The following is a 20,764-nucleotide window of genomic DNA, read 5'->3' as shown; positions in this document are numbered from 1 at the left end:
TCTGTAGGTGATTATTTTTTAGTTCAGATGACAGCTGCGATCTCCCCATACTCATTATTTGTGCACAACGTATACAAATGGAACTTACTGCCTTGTTTTAGGTTAGGAGCAATATGCTGGATGTTATGTTTACCCCTGGGACAAAACTCTTCAAACGATATCTGTATTTGCCCGTGGGATGAGCAATCAAATCAGACCTTATTGCATTGCGTTTTCTTTTGTAACTTTTACCTCCCCTGCACCAGGAAATGTCTATTGCCTCTGCTGTGCAGGCACACATTTACTAAATGTCAAGCTGTTTTTCTCTTTTTCAAGCAACTAAATGACCAAGATATCTGTTATTTGATTAGCTGTGTTTTGGGGGGCATTTTACATGTGAGAAAAGCAATGTTATTTTAAATAATGGTCGGTCAACACTACTTGTGCCTTCTGTACGGCCTTTGTGATTACTTGTTCAAATCTTATCATGTATTATATCAGTCCACGTTTTAAGAGCATATCTTTTTATGGCTTTGTGCTTAGCATGTATTTTATTTCTATTGATGCATTTTAAAACTGTAAGTGTTTGACTGTTTTTTTTTTTTATTATTTGTGTGTTTAAAATCATGTGTGTCTTTTATGATCATCTGGGAAATGATTGAATACAGATTATTTGAGGTTGGATAATAATAACACAATCTGAAGATTATTCACGATGCATGTTCATGTCTTTACAATCGTAACCTGTTCAATGAAAGAAAAGCTCAAAATTATTTGACCACTTACAATTCGCCCTACAATTTTTAATAAGCTTTGTACTTGGCCATTGGAATGTCAGCATTTTGTCCATGCCCTCCATTTTCGACACTGCCTCATGTTTAAGCTGCATGTGAAATCTAAAATTCTCTGACCTATTAATGAACCAATTTAAGTGGCATTTCCAGTGTGTCTGAAATGCCTGTTAAAAGATAAAGATCTGGTTAACCATTGGACAGGTTACATTACAAATGTTAGCATTTTACAGATTTTCCTACTATTTTGATATCAACTAATCTGCACATGTACATTATGTGCATTCGATGAATACAGTATTCATGCAAGGCTAAAAGCTGGCATGATGGCTCAGTGAGTTACATGCTTGCTGTGGGCCACTGCGGTGATAGCCAGGTTCTAAGTCTGAATTCCTGAAAAAAGTCAGTCTTCCATTCTTCTGAGGTCAGGAAATTGAATATCAATATATTGAGTTTAAATGCAACTGTACTTCAGAGGACTTAGAAATGACAGAAACACTATATAAAAACAGGGTATTACTATAAGAAAACCTAGAGCTATTACAATTACCCTGCTCGAGGGTCATATCAGCTTTGCTTCCGTAGGGTAATGTATTTTTTTATTTAACATCTGTTCTGTGTTGTTTCTATTCTTTACATAAAAAAACTATTAATAATAATCACCCCTCTCCTATTTACACTTTGTGAATCTCAAATTGATTGTTGCCCTTCACCCAACTGGTCCATTTATGTATACGTTAGGTGGTTCCAAAACTGTTATTAGGGCATTATCATTTCTGTATGTCTTTAATCGCTTCCCTTTGAAAGAAATTATAGAAATGCGTATTTTTATGTTCTTAGTGAGAGCTAGAGAGCTTTTGGAACATTACATCCACAGAGAGTGAGTGGAATGTTGTAAATTTAATAAAAGAAGCAGAAAGCAAACATTGAATGGTGGCACAGATGGTCTATAACACTGTTACTGGCCCTCTGCCCTTCAGGTGCAGCTTCCAGTATCTCAGTGTTGTAATATAACCTTATAGACAACCACAGCAGGTTACACAAAACATTGTTAAAGGCCGCTTCAGCAATTCAATACCATGGCAGCACTGAAGATTAACAATCCATCCCTTGGACAAATACCTTCCAGGTCTCTGGTTGGTAAAATTTATCTAGCGAGGACTCTGGTGAATGATGAAACAGCCCACATCCTTCTTGATTTAAGGAGTCAATTATTTTTTTAGTTTTCTACTTAAACTCATGGTAGAAGTGTTTCCCCTGTTCAGTTTGCCATTTGTAGACAAGATGATCACAAACCTATTCGTCTTTAAGGACACCAATCCTAATTTTGCTTAAATATAGCCTACAAGTGTCAAATTTCTCTAAATGGTTAAGTGTGGACAGAGAAATCCTAAGGACCTTATAGCAGTTTGTCAGTCCCATGGACCACCGTATAGACGCTGGTGGTCCCAGCACAGTCAGCTCGGCAGTCTGACTGCTGTATTACGAGTTGGACGGATAAGGTTAGCGAAGACCGCAACTTGAGCTACACTTTTTCGCAACTCGACCACAGAGACCACCAGCAGATCGCTATTTTCGGGGTTGGGCAAAGGCAGCCACCATTGGGCAGTACAGGAGAGCTGGCCGACTGCCTGCTTCAAGGTAGCTGTGACAAAAGATTTAGGGTGCAGACTCACATCTTTCTTCTTCATCCAGGCAGATTCTGACATGGATCCCTTTCTCCAGGTCACCCCATCACTGCTGGATCTTCACCCCAGCATTACAACCCTGTATGCGGCGATCTTCAGATGAGTTAGTTTCGAACCATATACCCATTGTCAGGGATGCCCACATAAGGGCTGAATGCCGGTAATGGGTATATGGTATTTTTCCACATATATAATGCACTTGTGTGCATCTGACACATAAGCAGACTAAATGCGCACACAGGCATCGTTATACTTGTGAAATATACTCATCACCACTGCAAGATCCTCCCCTCCACACCGCCCCCGTGGCCAACTCACAATGCGGCAATAAGCTTGTAATAAGGCCTTAAGTCTACTCTGCAACTTGAGCATGGTTTGGATTCATAACAGGCAGACAGAAATAGAAAGATACACATTGGAATGTTGCAGCAGAGCCATCTCAAGCTGTGTGACATTCTTAGCCTTCAAGGATAATTCACATGACCAATGCCACTCCACATCACCAGGTGAGGGTCCCCCCAGAGCACTCACTCCATTCGCTGCTCCTTGTCATGACCCCTATTTCCATAGAAATAGAGAGGGGGCAGAGAGAGAGTGGGAGCAGTGAAACCAATGCTCACCACAGATGAGATTGTCAAGTGGGAGGAGGCCGCAGAAGGACCATGCACATTTAATAGCTCATTGCATGGTTCTCCTCTGCCAGGGTGTGTTGGTGAGCAAAAGCTTGTCCTGACACCTGGCATCGACTGACAGGAGTCACCAAATGCCCAGAAGATAGAGATTTTACAGTGCTCACGGACAAGTGGGAAAATCCTCATTGTAAATGTAAAACAACGATGATTAGAAAAAGATGTAACTCACCTGCAGGTACAACATATGCCCACCTGGGCCGCGATTTTGAAGAAGTAAAAGAGATAGAGAAAAAAGCTTGCCTTGATCAAAGGCCACGATTGTGCTCTTCAAATTTTATATGCTCTGGTTGCCAAGCAACCAGGAACCTTGCTGGAGCATACAATGTCCTAAAAATATATAGAGATTCTAGCTAAATGGGTTGGCGCTCTGATAAGGAAGAGGACATATGAAAAGAATTTGATGATTTTACTTTTTATCTCTGACCACATTAAATGGGCATACCTTTCCATGGAGGCTTCTTGTTTATTGTATTGTTATGTTATATGTCTGCTTCAGTTCTGGTTCATCACATGATTTGTTTCAATTATATGTTAAAGTCAATGGAATTGTTTTGTGAATTGTTGTTGAAATGCTACTGCCAAAGACTGTAGGCCATTTTTAAATTGGGAAAAGCCTGATAAAGCCTGAAGGCTTAACTTTTTGATTATGGAAACAATATATTAGCACATAACCATGTAACTGGGCTATTGATAGTTTTCAAATAGAGGGACTGCCAGCCCACAAATTGTCATGGTAGTGATGGCACTGGAAAAGGTTTTTGGGTTAGGTGCCACCTTGGATGAATCTGTAGGGTATGTGATTTGCATGCTGGTTTTGCTGCAAGGCCTCTTTTATGAAGGGTTCCAATATGGGTAAGATTTGGTCCAACATCCCATACATCACGTTGTTTTTGTACTAGAATATTTCAAGAAGATCAATGAAAAGGGAAAGTTCCATACAATGTATTTGTAATGGCTCAAAAATAATTGATTGTGTCTGCTTTCCAATATGGTCATTGGAAATAATTTAGAGTGCTTGCAGTTTATGAGAAACTTAAAGGAAATGTGTTACCCCTGGCCCTTTTTGTAGGTTTATCCCCCAAAGTTTTGCCTTTTGCCTACTATTGTTCTGACCCTGTTTTTTGTTGACTATAGAACCTTGGGCCCTTTACCATTGCTGATCAGTGCTAAAGTGCATATCCTCTCTGTGTCAATTGTGATTGTGATTGATTATCTATGATTGGCATATTTGATTTACTGATAGGTCCCTAGTAACGTGCACTGTGTGTGCCCAGGGCCTGTATATCAAATGCTTTTAGTGAGCCTGCAACACTGATTGTGCCATCCACACCAGTAGCCTTTCAAATGTGTCTCAGACCTGTCACTGCAGTGTCTTTGCATGTATTTTTTAACTGCCATGTCAACCTGGCAAGTGCACCAACTTGACAGGTCCAAACCTTTCCTTTAATTACACGAAAGTCATCCCTAAGGTAGGCCCAATGTACTCACATGGGCAGGGTGCAGTGCATAATAAAATTAGGACATCTACTCGTGTGTGTTACATGTCTTGATGGTGAAATACTGTGCATTTTGTTTTACCCTATTTAAAGGATGTCTGTCACACAGGTTAGAATGGGAGCTGCATTGTAACATCTTACACGTGTAACTCTCCATTGGGACAAGACAGAGAAATTGAGTTTAGGGTCTCTAAAGTCTAAATTTAATAACATACCTTTTAGTAAAGGTTATTACATTGTGTGTTTGAAAATGCCACTTTTAGAAAATGTGAAAGGAACAATTGATGGACAGAATGCTGAACAATGCAAATATTCATCTCAGTCACAAACATCTGGGTTTAATCCATTGTTCTTTTGCTCACCACACCAACCCAGTTTGGACCCAGCCATATGCAAGTCAGTCTTGATCCTGTTCCTCATGGGAACAGTCCTGCCTGAACTGCCTAGCACAGTCTCTCCTGGACCAGAAACAAGCATCCTACGGCCAGTTTCGGGGCATCACCCCTCATCAGCCAGGCTATCTTGAATCTTGAGTCTGAGCAAGGCAGAACTGGTTTATGTGTGCAGCAGACACTTTTCTTTGTGTTGCCTTCAAAGAGAAAAATTGTATAAATATTGGGGCTCTGGTCCCAGAACTATATATCACTTCTGGAAACAAGAGGATCTTGGCAAGAAAAAGAGCTGTGTGAGGAGCTCTGCCCTTTTTATGTGTGAGGGGTGGGTTGGCATGCAGTTGATGCTTCTATCTGTGGGCAAAGGAAAAGGACTGACACTGTTTACCCTGCTGTGGTATCCTGCTTGAGAAGATCTCCAAAGCTTACCTCCTGTTAGAAGTCTCAGGTAAATCAAAGACTTCAAAAGGATCCATTCTGGATCAAAAAGGGACCTGCCTGAAAGGAGAGCTGAGTGAGTTGTATGAGGAGTGCTGCCCCTTGATGTGTGTGGGGTGGGCCGGCCAGCAAGTTGATACTTTTGTGTAGAGCAGGGGAAGGACTGGACTATTCTTCGCCTTAAAAAAGTGCTTAATGAGCACTTTGTTTTCATCTGTTCCATTTTGTGCCAAGAGAACAGCACGTGGTGTACACTTCATGCTGTATTCTCGGCCCTGGGGCTGAAGGACTGCCAGAGTGAGACCCGGATCTTTGCTGGGCTTAGCTGCATGTATCACACTTTTTGATGCCCTAAACAGCATGGGGCTGTGCTGATTGTTGTGACCCGCATTCATGGTGCGTAGCTGGTAGCTACATACGAGGCGTGTGACCTCCTGCGGAATCCCCTGCTAGTTTGGCTTCCCTGCCTGCCCTTGTGTTGCTAGAGAAACCAGGAGGGCCAAAAGGAGACAGGGGAATCAGCACTATAAAAGCAACAAGTCTCAGGTGCCCCAGGGCCTAGTAAAGCAATTCTATCCTGTGCTGTATAGAGGACGCAGGTGGCACAGTTTCCCTGCATTATTAACAGCGGTCCAACAAGCCCCGGATGGTCCCACACCCGCTGCAACAGAAGAACGGCTTTCAGTTCAAAAGGTAGCATTGGGGGCAGCGGCTGTACAACATGCGCAGGCAACCACCTTGTACTACACTGTACGCGGGGGACCAAGAGAGGTCTCCTCAACAAAATCTGCATTGTGTAGGCACAACCCCGCCATACCACATACCTGGGGGCATTCGTTTTGTGTGGAGACATTGCAGCTGGAACCTCGACAGAGGCCCCTGAGCCCTGGTGGTAATTAGCCACATTTTGGAAAGTTGGTGAGGCTACCGTAATGTATGTTGTTGGTGCCCAGAGGCTTCTGCACCCTAAAGGGTGTACTGATTACCATATAGCTTCTGATAGGAACGAAGATGCGCTGCCTCCTATAAGTCTTGATGCGTATGGAGAAACTTAGTGATACAGGTGTTACTGTCACCTTTCATGTCCTAATGTATGCCCTATTCACTGTGTATTGGCCTGCATTTATGCACCGTACCAATCACTGGTGATATTTGGAGATTTGTGTACAATGATGTTTGGCAATTCATGTGTTTCTCTTCCTACCTAACTGGTGCTTTATCCAGAAATATCGTGGTACATAAATATCGCAGCAGAAATATCGTGGGGAAGAAATAGCGACAACAAAAATATAGTTGACGAGAATATCGACTGACAGGTAAGTAATATCGATTGCATAAATATAGTTGGAATAAATATCATTTACAAAAATCTAATTTACAAAAATATCGATTTAATAATAATGTTATGTATTTTAGTGTTTTTAATGAGAATTGTTTGTCATTTTATTATATGTTTTAAAATGTTACTAGTTATTAATTTAGTTTAAGTTTAATTCTGTTTTTTTAGTTCCGTAGCAGGTTGTGGGTTTATAGGGGAAGTAATTTAATTATATAAAATGTACTGAATAATTAATATGTTAATTGAATAATTAATAATAGTTTAATAATTCGTTGGTAATTAATTTAAATTAGTCAATTATTAATTAATTATGTTAATTGTTTAATTAATTTTAGGTGTTTGTTGTGGTGTTTAGATGTGTCAATGGTGTGAAAGCTGGTAAGTAATTATTTTTACTGACTAATTAATAAATAATAATACATTAATTTTCATTAATTAATTTGTCATTATTAAATGTAATTTTAGGTGTGTGTTGTGGATATTATAGTGTTACATAATGTGTAATTATTGTGTTTTATTATCTTTGGTAATAATAATATATTTAAATATATATTAATTATGTTAATATTGGAAATTAAATGTAATAAAAATGTTGATGTTTTTGTTTTTTATTGTTTTGGGATCCAGCGTTTTCCCTACTGTTGCACTTACTGGAGTGGGAATAGTAATTTTTACCCCTACGCTATCCAACACTTTCCCCACTGTTGCACTCATTGGAGTGGGAATAGTAATTTATACCCCTCCTCTATCCAGCGCTTTCCCTACTGTTGAACTCATTGGAATGGGAATAGTAATTTTTACCCCTCCTCTTTCCAGCGCTTTCCCTACTGTTGCACTCAGTGGAATGGGAATAGTAATTTTTACCCCTCCGCTATTCAACGCTTTCCCTACTGTTGCACTCATTGGAGTGGGAGTAGTAATTCTTACCCCTCCGCTATCCCGCGTTTTCCCTACTGTTGCACTCACTGGAGTGGGAATAGTAAATTTTACCCCTCCGCTATCCAGCACTTTCCCTACTGTTGCACTCATCGGAGTGGGAATAGTAATTTTTACCCCTAGGCTATCCAGTGCTTTCCCTACTGTTGCACTCACTGGAGTGGGAATAATAAAGGTTACCCCTTTGCTATCCATCGGTTTCCCTACTGTTGTACTCATTGGATGAGGAAAAGTAATTTTTACCCCAAAGCTATTCCGCGCTTTCCCTACTGTTGCACTCACTGGAGTGGGAATAGTAATTTTTACCCCCGGCTATCCAACGTTTTAACTACTAATGTTTTTATTTTGTTATTAAATGTATGTATTTTTAAAAAAAAGTTTAATATGTTAATTAAAAATAGAATATGCTATTTTATTTTAAATTATATATATGTGTTGATTTTTATATAATTAAAAAAGTGTATACATTAAATTAAATAAAGATAATACTTAATAAAAAGTATTTAAGTAAATATATGTATATGTACACATATTTTTGTGTTTATATTTATTAAATTAAGTTTATTTGTTATAATTAGTTAAAATATATTAAATTTAATTAATTTTGCTAATAATATTAATATTATTTCATGAATTTAATTTAAGTTATGGTATTTTTTAATGTCGATATTTTTTACATCGATATTTTTGAGTCAATATTATTGTACTTACCTGTTCAAGTATAGGGAGTCGATATTTTTTTAATCGCTATTTTTCACATTGATATTTAAACATGGAACCATGATTTATGTTGTTTTTAAATTGCAATGATAGGATAACAAATATAATTTCAGGATTTTCATAATATCTACAGTGATGGCATAGGGTGTTGACATGACATGTGCAACCTCTAAGTATTTACTTTATTGCATTACCTGTGATGTTATGACAATTGCCTAGTTAGCAAGGTTTTATTGTGATATCTGTATGTTAGATGTTTGTTGTTTTGGTCTAGTTTGGTTTAGCTAATGATAATGTATTTACTAAACTGGTGTGGTGTCCATTTGTGGTGTTTTCACTTTGTTACTGTGTGTTTGGGGTACAAATGTTTTACACATTGGCTCTGGGAAAAGCCTGACTGCTCTGCCAAGCTACCAATGGGGGTGAGGAGGGGTTATCTTGGGTGTGTAACTCCCTTACCCTGAGTAGAGTGTTGGGTTCTGCCTGGCTTAGGTGCATACCCTAGCCAATATGAAATTTCATTTCTATCAAAATGCCAGCAGGATGTCAAGTCAAGAGTGTCTGATTTTGAAGCACTTTCACAGTGGTTTTGATTTTCCATTGATTTTTTTAAATCAAACTTTTTGTATTGATCTATGCTTTAAATATTTTTATATTACATTAACCTTTGAATCCTTCTCCGATTTTCTAGTTATTTGTTTCTGTGCCTAGATAACTTTTTATATTTTATCCTTCAGGCATTGGTTTCTTAAAGTTATTTTTAACATATACTTTGTCTGAGGATTGCCTTATGGATCAATTAAATCTACAGAATCTTAAATCCAAAGAAACATATTTATGTTTTTGACTTTGGTGCTCAAAAGGTGGGTTCAATTGGAGTTTCATTGGGTATAATATTTGCCAGGTAGCCTAGATAATGTAGCCAAAGTTTACATTTCTTACATTTTTTTTAAACTTTTATGAGTTTCGAGTTCACAATTTATTTTTAAAGAAAGGTTTGGATTTTCGATTTCTTAATTTTTTTATCAGTAACTGACATTGAAAAAATACAAAACAGCATTTTCTTGCTTGAATCAGATCTGGTGAGGTTGTACTAGGATGACATTTTATCTTATGGCTTTGGGGGTTAAGTAATCAGGGTAAAAGCTACGGTACTTGGAGGAGACGAGTCAATCATAAAAGTTAAGGACTGAGAGTTTTTTTAAACTTTCATGATTGTCTCATCGCCTCTTGCCCATAATTTCCTCATCTCCTAGAGCTGAGGACTATCAAAGAATAACTGATGCAATACAAACATACACAGGCCATTGCGTTTGATGGACTGGCATAAGAATAAAAACAACAGCTTCAGGTGCTCATTGGCTGAAGACAAAGTGTGACTTTTCTGTGACATCTGAGGTGGAACACCATCTGAGAGCAACTCAGTAATCTTACTGTATAATCATATCAACCTGTGGGTAAAGCTAGACCATCTGACCTTCCTGTTGTGCCTGGCCATTGAAACACCACAGTCTGACCCTGCTGAGGTGTTGATAAATTGAAGTTGTCCCCACTGATATTTTTTTAGTTATTAATATACCGCCAGATTCATCATTCTCCCGTTTTGCGAGGCCCTAATAGCGATTCATAGCAAATCGCTATTAAGGACTCGCAAAACGGGATTCATGTAGGAATCGCAATATTTTTTGCGATTCCTACACATTCTTTATTTGCGATTAGCAAATTGCTAATCGCAAATAAGGAAAAACTCCCCATGCATTCCTATGGGCCAAAAGGCCCATAGGAATGAATGGTGAGTATTCCTTATTTGCGATTAGCAATTTGCTAATCGTAAATAAGATAGCGATTTGAAGGGTGCCAGGGGTGTCCAAAGGACACCCTGTAGCACCCCTCAAATGATCTGTGACACAGGTGTTGCACACACACATGTCCAAAAGACATGTGTGTGTGTAACATGCAACTCAGAAAAATGCATTTAAATGCATTTTTCTGAGTTTTCGCAATTTACTGCGAGGTCTGACCTCGCGGTAAATTGCGCCTAGAAATTGCGAATTCGCAAATTTAAATAGGATGTTGAATTGCATTTAAGGAATCTCAAATAGAGATTCCTTAAATGTCATTCCTCGCAAAATTGCGAGATCGCAATTAGCGATTTTTACATTTGGGATGCTGAATCCCAAATGCAAAAATCGCTCTCGCAAAGGGCCAGATTCTCAGAATCTGGCCCTTTGCGAGCGCAAAAAAGCTTGAGAGTTTTCATAGTGTTTTAAATGTTTGCTCTATTTCTCGTTAAAAAAATATATATTTTATTTTTATAGCCGGTTTATTAAGAAAAACACATACATGCAGTTACTCTACAGGTTGCCTAGATGCTAAGGCTAAAGTTTAAAATGTGAGCCAATGTTTTGCTCATTGAATCCTTTTAATCTTTTGAACTGCGTGCACTACTAGGCACACAAAGCATTCTAGTGGCCAGATGTGCGACCCTTTTTTGTGCTCACAAATGGGATATCAGCCGGTTTGCCACCGCAAAAAAAGGGTCATGCCATGTACAAATGCTATTTTGCGAGTCACTGACTCACAAAATAGCTTGCACGACACTCGCCATTAGGAAGGGGCGTCTCTTCCTAATAGCGAGACTCAATGCCATTTACTATTGTTTTGCAACCGCATTTGCGGCCGAAAAACACTCACAGTTTAGCACCTACTTCAAGTAGGTGGTAAACCAGTTGAAAACAGACCCCATCCCCTTTGTGAATAGGTGCATAAATATTTTTTGTGAGCTGGCAGTGGTCCCAGGGAACACTGCCTTCCCTTAAAAAACTCTTAAACGTAAAAGTTTCATTTTTCTTTTATAAATGCATCCCGCTTTCCTTTAAGGAAAATGGGCTGCAATCAAAAAAGAAAAGAAACTGCTTTACTTAAAAAGCAGTCCCAGACATGGTGGTCTGTTGATCCCAGCAGGCCACCATCCCTGGTAGTGCTAGCGATACCGAATGGGATCTCAAATTGTGCTTGCCTCATTCATATTAATGAGGCATACAATTTGCAACCCCATTGGAATCGCTATCAGTATCTGAGACACTGTTGTACATTCACTTTTGCGAGTCGCAAATTGTGAGCCACAATTCAACGCAATTAGTGACTCGCAAAAGTGAATGGTCGTACATCTGGCCCTAGGTTGTTATGAACATGGTTAAAATACGTATGTGCTAAAGAGAACAAAATATTCAGGGAGTTACACTGCCAGTAGTGTGCTTATCAGAAAACTATATTGATCTCACATCATGTTTCCCCGACAAGATCAGTGGGTGTGAATCTGCTATTAAGTGGAAACCAAGGAGAATTAAGGAATAATTTACACAAAAATTATGATATCTATTAAAACTGATTTTTGACCCTATGGACTTTAAGCACATATTAAGCACTTGGGGTTATTGATTTTTTTTAGCATTCGAAAATCAAAATTAAAAGTGGCAAATGTGACACTATAGATCATAACAGAACGCAAGCATTACAAAAAAGTGCACAGAATGACCTCACATGCCACTCTAGGTGTCATTCTTCACCTTCAGCTAACCGCAGTCACCAAAGAATTATCTAGTGTCGGGTGGGATCTCAGAGTTCACAAACAGAACTTTTGTGGGGGAGTTAGGAAAAGGATCCGGAAGGGAAAGAATAACAATCTAAAAAACCTACCCTAGAAAAATTCTTCTTTTAATTGTTGGATCGCAGTGAGATCATTACAAATTATTAGGATGCATGGGAGAGGTTATTATTCCGCACTGGTAGGTCAACATGTTTCAGCCCTCTCAATTGCCCAATTAGGGGGTCCTACAGTTTTGTCAGATCCCTATTCTCCCTATGTTGAATTTCTGACTACATTCGTACTCAACCAGCATGCATACATTCAATACCAATTCTGTGTTCCTGCCGGGCAAATTAATGTTGATTCTACAAGGTTCATGTGGCCCCTTGCCTTTGGTCAAAGGGACTACACGGAGGAGCTAACAAGAAGAACCTTTTAATCACACTTTCGTCAAAGATCTTACCCTGCCATATGATCTACATTGTCTTCTGTCTCCTCCCATCGATCCCATTCGAAAACGCCCTACTTGTTTGAATTCATATTATAGTGTTAGGTCATTTGTTTCCTTTTGTCCTGTGTATTGTAACATTTGTTGTTGCCTTAGTGATGGTTTAGTACCTAACTAACAAAATCTAAACCTATTTTAATGTACTACTTGTGGTAAACAAATACACTCATGTGTGAAAAAAGTATTCATGTTGCACACAAAGGGGTAGATTTACTTACATTTTGTATTGTGGCTTTGCCACTTTTCTGGTGCAACCATGACACAAAAAGCTTGTAGAGAGCCAATTTGCGGGACCTCTTCTTTTTACGCTGTAAAAAACACAAGTACCTTGTATTGGAGATGTGTTCCATGGGTGAGCACGGGCGATCTGATGCATCCACCCAGGGATTTTGACACAATCCCAAGTCTACTAAGATCAGTTAACCTGGGATTGTGCCAAAATGGTTCTCCTCCTAGTCTCGGGCGTAATAAGCAGCAAAATCATTATTTCTCCTTGTTACTTCCTTTTTATGTGTGATGCTCTCTGCATACCCCTTCCTGCCCAAACACAATCCTGCTCATAATGCAGTCATCCTTGCCGCAAAGCGCAAGGATGCCTGCATTGGCACTAGGCAGCACACTGTGCACCAGAAGAGTGCCATGTCTTAGGAAAGACATGGGACATTTATCCTCTGCATGTATCATGCAATGCAGCACAGCAATTATGCTTCCTGCATTGCTTTAACCCCTTCCCTGCTGGCCCGATTCCGCCCCCGTGCGGTAAACAAACAAACAGGGGCGGGTCATGACGAACCCCAGCCGTCATCAGCACACGAGCACCGTAGTGCATGACGGCTGGGGTTCGTCACCAGCATGGAAGGGGTTAAACCATAGGAAACCCGTTCCCAGATATGCTCTGCCTTCTTTTATAGTTATATGCTTAGAGATTTCCCTACCTGATGCTCATTAGTAACCTCTAAACTCTGACCCATGTGAGTTGCTAGATGTGCAGTCAGCTCTAGGTTTTGATCTCGCCCTATTTTGCATTGAACTTCTTGTAATACTAGGTTTTTGATGGGAAATACAAAACTGCAAGCACCAGAATGAAAACTGATAGGATCTTAAAAGCAAAGTGAACAGTCTGTTATTATCACAGTGTCCCTCTTCCTTATCTCACTACTTGCTCATAGAGATGTTTCTGCCCCTTGAGGCATGTTCTCTGTGGCCAGGTAGGTGTATCTTCATAATAGCTAGAAAATTCAACATGAACTGTCACACGCCCAGACGTGGTCAGCAACGTTCACCAAGTAGAGCTGTCCTGATGCTGGGATCACTGTGTTAATTCAGCACATCAGTCAAACATGGCTACAGCTTCAACAGAGCCAGGGAGATTATGTGGCACACAGCCCAGAGCTGCTGACTTTGAAACTGGTGAGCCAGATTTGAGACTTGGGGTTGGCTCAACATACTGTGATTCTGGGCAAACCATCTAGGGGCATATTTAACAAATACCCATGCAGCACAGCAAGTGACCTTGATGTGATGTGTGATAGGGAAAGGGCAGAAATGCACTGTACTTAAGAATATATGACACATTCCTGCCATTTCCCAGCGCAGGCGCACAATATCCTGCCTAGCACCAATGCAGGCACCCTTACACCATGGTGCAAGGGAATCAGTATTGTAAGCAGGATTATTTTTGTGCAGGGAGGGGTACCTTCCTGCACAAAAACAATTCCCTGAGGCATGTTCCTCTTTCTATGCATGCTGCAGAATGATTGAGAAAGGCTTAATAAATCAAAATTAGGAGTTGCGTAATTCTGGTGCCCGGGTGCGTGGCTCAAGGGCGATGCAACTCTTTCATAAATATGCCCCTTAATATCCCTGTGCCTACACAAAAATGAATGTATCCTTGTGTAATGCAACTCTTTCTCATGTAAAGTGCTTGGGTCTAGTCCGCACAACATATAACTGCAAAAAAAAAAACAGGAACTGAAAAAGGAACACAAACGCACACTCTAAAAAACAGCCTAGACAATTTTGACATAATCAGAAACTGAGATTTGCTCATCATGTAACGTCTAACCCTAACTAAAGACTAAGGGCCTACTTACGAGTTTGGCGAAACCGCGGATCGCCGCATCGGTAGTGGCATTTGAGCGCAGTGAGCTCAGTGGTCTGACCGCCGTATTACGAGTTGGGCGGATAGGCTTTGCGAAGACCGTGCTGGACCACAGAGACTGCCAGCAGGCCGCCGGGCTCGCGATCAGGGAAAGACAGCCGCAATAAGGCAGTACAGTGGAGCTGCACTGCTGTGTGTGTTAAGAGTTACCTGTTCCACAAGTGGGCCACAGATGTCTGACTACATGCTTGAAGGTGACAGTGACAAAGGATTTTGGGTGGGTACTCACCCCTTTTTCTTCTCCCAGGCAGACTCCAATGTGGATCCCTTTCTTCAGGTCCCCTTTCACAGCAGGAGCTTCACCCTGAGGATTACTACCCAGTGTGTGGTGATCTTCAGTTGAGTCCTTTTTGTACCATGTACCCATTGCCAAGACTGCTCAGATATGGGCCGAACTCTTGTAATAGGTATATGGTATTGTCTCACAAATATCATGCATATGTGTGCATCCAACACATATGCAGTCAAAATGCACACACAGGCATCAATATATTTTGTAAAAGAACTCACCACAACTGTAAGATCCCCGGCTCCACACTGCCAGCTCTGTGGTCGGCTCGTAATGCGGCAGTCTTTGGACCGCCAACTCCATGGGCTCCAGGAAGACGTGGTCCTACAGTGTTCAGACTGCCTACCTATAAGGCCCTCAGCATAGAAGCTATCTTTCTTTACAGAATTCAGACAAAACAGGAAAGGCACATTTATAGACAGTGTTTTGGGAAAGGTCTTTCACTTAACCATAAAGGTGACTGTTTTGAATTTGTCATGAGGGTGGCAGGCTCAGATTGAGAGTGCCTCTCACTGTGTAAGTACTAGGACCAGAAACAGTGGAACTCGAAATAATTGAATAATTACCAAGTACACCTCTTTTACAATGAAAGCAAGTTGACTGAATTGATGGGTACAACCAGTGCTTAACTTACTCTGGTGCTTGCCAGGGCTCGGCACCGGTGCTAGTTTCTTAACACCAGCTCATTTATTTAGAATTCCATGACACGGTGGGGCTCCCTATGCTTTTAAACATAGCACATCAGCAGTATGTTTTACAAATCAATCAATATACATTAAAAATAAATAACTGCTGTGTGCCCATGCCATTCGTAAAGCCATTGGTGACTTGGAATAACTCAAATTCTCAAATGTGTTGAACTGTAATGATTTGCAGCTAGCGTCGGTACTAGCAATTGCAACGTGAACAAGGTCAGTGGAACTTATTTTGCTTACAAATTAATCACAGGGTACAACTCAATCTATCTGAACGGCAGCATTAAATAACACAACTCTTGCTATGTGAGAAAACAGTAGTTTAGCTAAGCTATAGCCTTCATTTGGAATCATATTCGTAAACAATTTGGAAAACAATTTCCATGGAACATTCACCTGCAGAGTCCTCAGACTGCTCACCAGCTGGTCAGTTTAAATGATTTCTTAATTGGTCTTTTAGCTGTCAATTTCCCCATTACTGCAAGCATGTCTTCTGCCTGCTGGAATGTGCCCGCAGGGCACCCAGCCATTTCAGCACGGGGTGCAGGTGTCAGCACACAATTCCTTTTCAGAATCCAAAATCCATAGCGTGAATCACGCTTCCAAAATAAAAGTCCTTTATGAGTTGAACATACTTGTAGGTCGCCCCCTAGAGGACAATCTGCTTTTTTGTGTTGTGTTTGCTTGTTCAGAGTGAGACATAAGAGTGAAAGCAGCGTGTAGCGTGCTATAGCAGGGGCGGCTCTGGGCTCATGCGGCCCTGGGCAGGGAGCATAGGTAGGGGGCCCCGGAAGAGGGGGTCCGGGCGGGGCGGAGCGCGGAGGCCAGTGAAGATGGGGGGTCAGTGTGTTTGGAAGTGGAACAGAGCCGGAGGCCGCCAAATCCCTGCCAGGGGCCACCACGCAAATATGTATCCATCCTCAGAGGATTATTATTTTAAGGATATATATTGGTGTGGTGGCCCCTTGGGTTTGGTGGCCCTGTGCAGGTGCACAGCTCGCCCATGCCTAAGGCCGCCCCTGGCTATAGAATGAGAGTGGCAAGGGGACAGGCTTCTCAAAGAGCAGCATTATTAGGAGCAGGAGTAGGAACAGCTGAAGGGGAGATTGGCCCTGGCACACTGGCTACGGCCGTCACCTACCCAGCCAGATCACGGACATTTGTCTTGTTTTCTTCCACCTCCCTGTGGATTACCTGCTGTCCCTGGTCTTTCCTACCCTGGCTTTCGTGTTCGCTAATTTACTCCTGCATTTTTTTTTATCCATTATGTAACTACTGTGAAACTTTTGTAACTTGTAACTCGCTGTGTCCTTATGTAAAGCGCTCTGATACCTCCGGGTCTTGCCAGCGCTACATAAAACTCAAGAAAATAAATAAATCAATCAATCAATCAATCAATCAATAAATAAATAAATAAATAAATAAATAAATAGTAACAGTAGTAGCACAAGAGTAACTCTTTGTGAAAGTTGGAGAATGCAATAATGTCGGAAACAATAGCTAACTTATCTTAATGCAGAACCACTCCTTACCTTAATGTGTACAATATTTTCCCATCATTCCATATTCTTAGCAGCTGATTGGGTGTTGTAATCCAATGAGCTTCAGCAGTTTTAGAGTTCCGGAAAATGGTGTCTGGTATCCAAATCAGTCCCACCATATTGCTGTTCAGAGTTAATATTTTCATAGTGCTGTTGAATCTAAGGCGGCTATCGGTCCAGGTCTGAGCAAAAAAAATATCGATCTGGTATTCCTACAAAAGATGGAAATGTGAGAAATTAATAAAGTAAACTTTCATTTATTTTGTAAGACGCTTTATCTACGCTTGGTTTAAAAAGATAGTACATATTTTTAACTCAATATATTAAAGCATCAATCCTGTCTAATGCTTGTGAAGGAGATGTATGCTCTCTCACCTTTGTCTATGGTTCGTGCAAATGAAAATTGTGAGTTGAACTTGTGAGCACCAGCTTAGCAGGTGTGTACGCTGAGTATCGAAACCAGAATATCGATGGGTCACAATATCAAGAACAAAATATCGAAAATGAAATATGGACAGATAAGTAAATCTAGATTTTTCATACCCAATCTAACTAACTTTAAGTTATGTATCCTCAAGGCACAGCTCTAATTCCACAGCAAAGACACACTGACCAAGACATTAATATCGTGCCCCAAAAAATTATTGTGGGGACTTACAGGTAGATTCATCAAGCTAAATTGCGCTCGCAAAGGGCCAGATTCTGAGAATCTGGCCCTTTGCGAGTGCAATTTTTGCATTTGGGTTTCATCATCCCAAATGCAAAAATCGCTTTTTGCGAAATCGCATTTTTGCGAGTAATTGGATTTAAGGAATCTCTATTAGAGATTTCTTAAATGCAATTCATTAACCAATTTGAAATAGCGAATTCGCAATATTTGGTCGCTATTTACCACGAAGTCTGACTTCGTGGTAAATTGCGAAAAAATAGAAAAAAGCACTTTAGTGCATTTTTCTCTGTTGCATGTTACACACACACATGTCCTTTGGACATGTGTGTGCGCAACACCTGTGTAAATTTGCATTTCAGGGGTGCTACAGGGTGTCCTTTGGACACCCCTGGCACCCTTGAAATCGCTATCTTATTTGCGATTAGCTAATTGCTAATCGCAAATAAGGAATACTCCCCATTCATTCCTATGGGCCTTTAGGCCCATAGGAATGAATGGGGAGTTATTCCTTATTTGCGATTAGCAATTTGCTAATCGCAAATAAGGAATGTGTAGGAATCGCAATTTATTTTGCGATTCCTACATGAATCCGTTTTGCGAGTCTGTAATAGCGATTCCTTATGAATCGCTATTAAAGACTCGCCATACGGGTCTTTGATGAATCTACCTGTTAAACTCTAATCCTCCACTTGTACTATACATGTCTCAATGCATTCTTTGCTGAACGTCTTTGCCAATATATTATCTTCACATTACAGACATTGAGTGTATTTCGATATATGTACATATGTTTAACTGGTGCTCATGTAAAGCATTCCAATACCTTTGAGTTGAGTTTGTGCTACATAAAAACTGCAAAAAAAATAAAAAATTGAGAATTAAATAAGATCATAGACGTAAAAAAAATAGCAAAAGGCAAACCAAAAGCTATACAAATATACTTTTTTGAAATTGAAAACCATTTTTCCTGCTTTCTGAATCCACTTTGATTTGGTGGATTTGCAGGTGCCACCAGTTTGTTGGTACATCTGCTCAATATGGGAACAAGATGGATGGTTGTTAGAACACAGCCCTGGATGTGGATGCACTTGTAAAAAAAGAGGCTCTCAACAAGGCAGTAATATGAAAAAAAATGGTTACACTATGGCTATTGACCCCCTACACGCAAAGGAATCTGGAGACAGACAAAGAAAATGTTCTGCAATCTGTAAGATATCATACACAGGGATGCACTGTATTCACAAGAATACAGCGCACCCCAGCCTTTCGCTTATCGCTGGTGCTAAATGTAGCTGTGTAGCGCCAGTGCAGGCCCTTGTGCTCCATTGTGCAAGGATGCCTGCATTGCAGGCAGGCCTGGACTGGCCATAGCAGGCACCGGGCAATCCCCCGGTGCGCCGCATGGGTGGGGGCGGGTTTTGGCCACAGGGGGCCGTTTTTGTTATAGGGCCGTTTTTGCAGCATAGCTGCAAAATCGGCCCTGTAACAAAATCGGCCGAAAACCGGCCCTGGCAAAGAGCTCAACAGTACCCCCAACTCCTCGTGGGGGGGTGAGGGGGAGGTGGCCGAGCACTTTCCAAGGACCGGTTTCAGTTCTCAGTCCGGCCCTGATTGCAGGGAAAGATTGTTTATGTGCAGGAAGGTGTCCTGCACACAAACAATCAGTAGTGGCGTTTTCTAACTTTTATCTGTGCTGCACAATGCAGCACACATAGAAGTTGCAACTTGTCATTTTTTTAATGATTGTTTATGTGCAGGAAGGGACACCTTCCTCCACATAAACAATCAGTGTGTTTGCACAATGCAGCACACACAGAAACAGCAAAAATTAGGAGAAATAAAGCATCTCTCCTCATTTTGCGCGCTTAAAACCAAATTCTCCCTGGTCTTAATTCTGGCGCTGCCCCATATTTATGCCATCCTTGGAAATATGGGTGTTGCGGCGCTACACTCACTGCAACACCCATTTCCCACCGCTTTCATGCTAAGTCTAACGTGAAAAGGGGCCTTATTTACAAGGCGGTGTTAAGCCATGTTAATTTAAATATAAAAAGTATTTACTTTCTTGAAGCTCAAATTATTTATTTATGCTGCATAATTTCCTGCTACTACTGAACTGTTTGCAAACTATTGCAGGTTAAATATTACCAGGAGCATAGCAAAGTTAGATTTTTTGGGAAATTATATTACATTAACTGATTGGGCAAAGATAAATATTTTGATGGATGATAATTAAACGTTTCGTGCTAAGAGACATATGTATGATTGTTGGCATGCCTTGCACATTTTTAATTAACAAGGAACTTTTGTAAGTGCTAATTGACTGTAGTACCTGCTGAATTTTCGTTGCCAGGACATTTCCTATGGTGGCAGGTTTGATAACATTTCGCAGTACTTAGGTCCCTATGTATATAGGTTTGATGTGTGTGTAAAATCTGCAATCGTTCTCTGTACAAAGCTTACATCAAAACCCTGGACCACAGAGAAACTATCATAAAAAAGATGTAGCATGCAATTGAATTTCATAATCTTTTGTAATCAGACTGGGAAGTTGAGAGATACCACTAAGATTCTTGTATTTTGTATTTTTTCTTCCGGAGTGAAAAATCACCAAAGCGTTCTTGCCTTTCTTCTAAATTATATGGTATCCAATCATGTACAACTACCTTCTTTGCATTCTGCAAGCTTCCCTCTAAACCCTTCAGTCTCATAATCCTTATTTTGAGTCAGGTTTCGGTGTGACATTCTCTTCTTATAATCCCGGCCTACGACTTGACCCACTGACATCTATCTTCCCATAATCTCTCATTCCCGCCTTTCAGCCTGATGGGTATTTCATA

At 40.5% G+C, this 20,764-nt stretch overlaps 1 protein-coding gene across 3 annotated transcripts in view; it reads right to left on the bottom strand.

Annotated features, from left to right (window-relative positions):
• The window catches only part of LOC147697113 (gamma-aminobutyric acid receptor subunit gamma-3), a 1,420,783-nt gene extending 1,403,368 nt beyond the window's left edge, over positions 1–17,415 (bottom strand). For all 3 annotated transcript variants that reach the window (XM_086933291.1, XM_086933292.1, XM_086933290.1), the window contains exon 1: positions 17,246–17,415. In XM_086933291.1, coding sequence (XP_086789417.1) covers positions 17,246–17,400 — 155 coding nt within the window. In that variant the 5' untranslated portion in view covers positions 17,401–17,415. The remainder of the gene's footprint in view (positions 1–17,245) is intronic.
• Between the last annotated feature and the right edge of the window lie 3,349 nt (positions 17,416–20,764).

The sequence above is a fragment of the Lissotriton vulgaris genome, chromosome 8, assembly GCF_964263255.1.
Source record: "Lissotriton vulgaris chromosome 8, aLisVul1.2, whole genome shotgun sequence".
In the NCBI taxonomy this organism is placed as follows: Eukaryota; Metazoa; Chordata; class Amphibia; order Caudata; family Salamandridae; genus Lissotriton; species Lissotriton vulgaris.
This window is presented reverse-complemented; position numbering and strand designations above follow the sequence as displayed.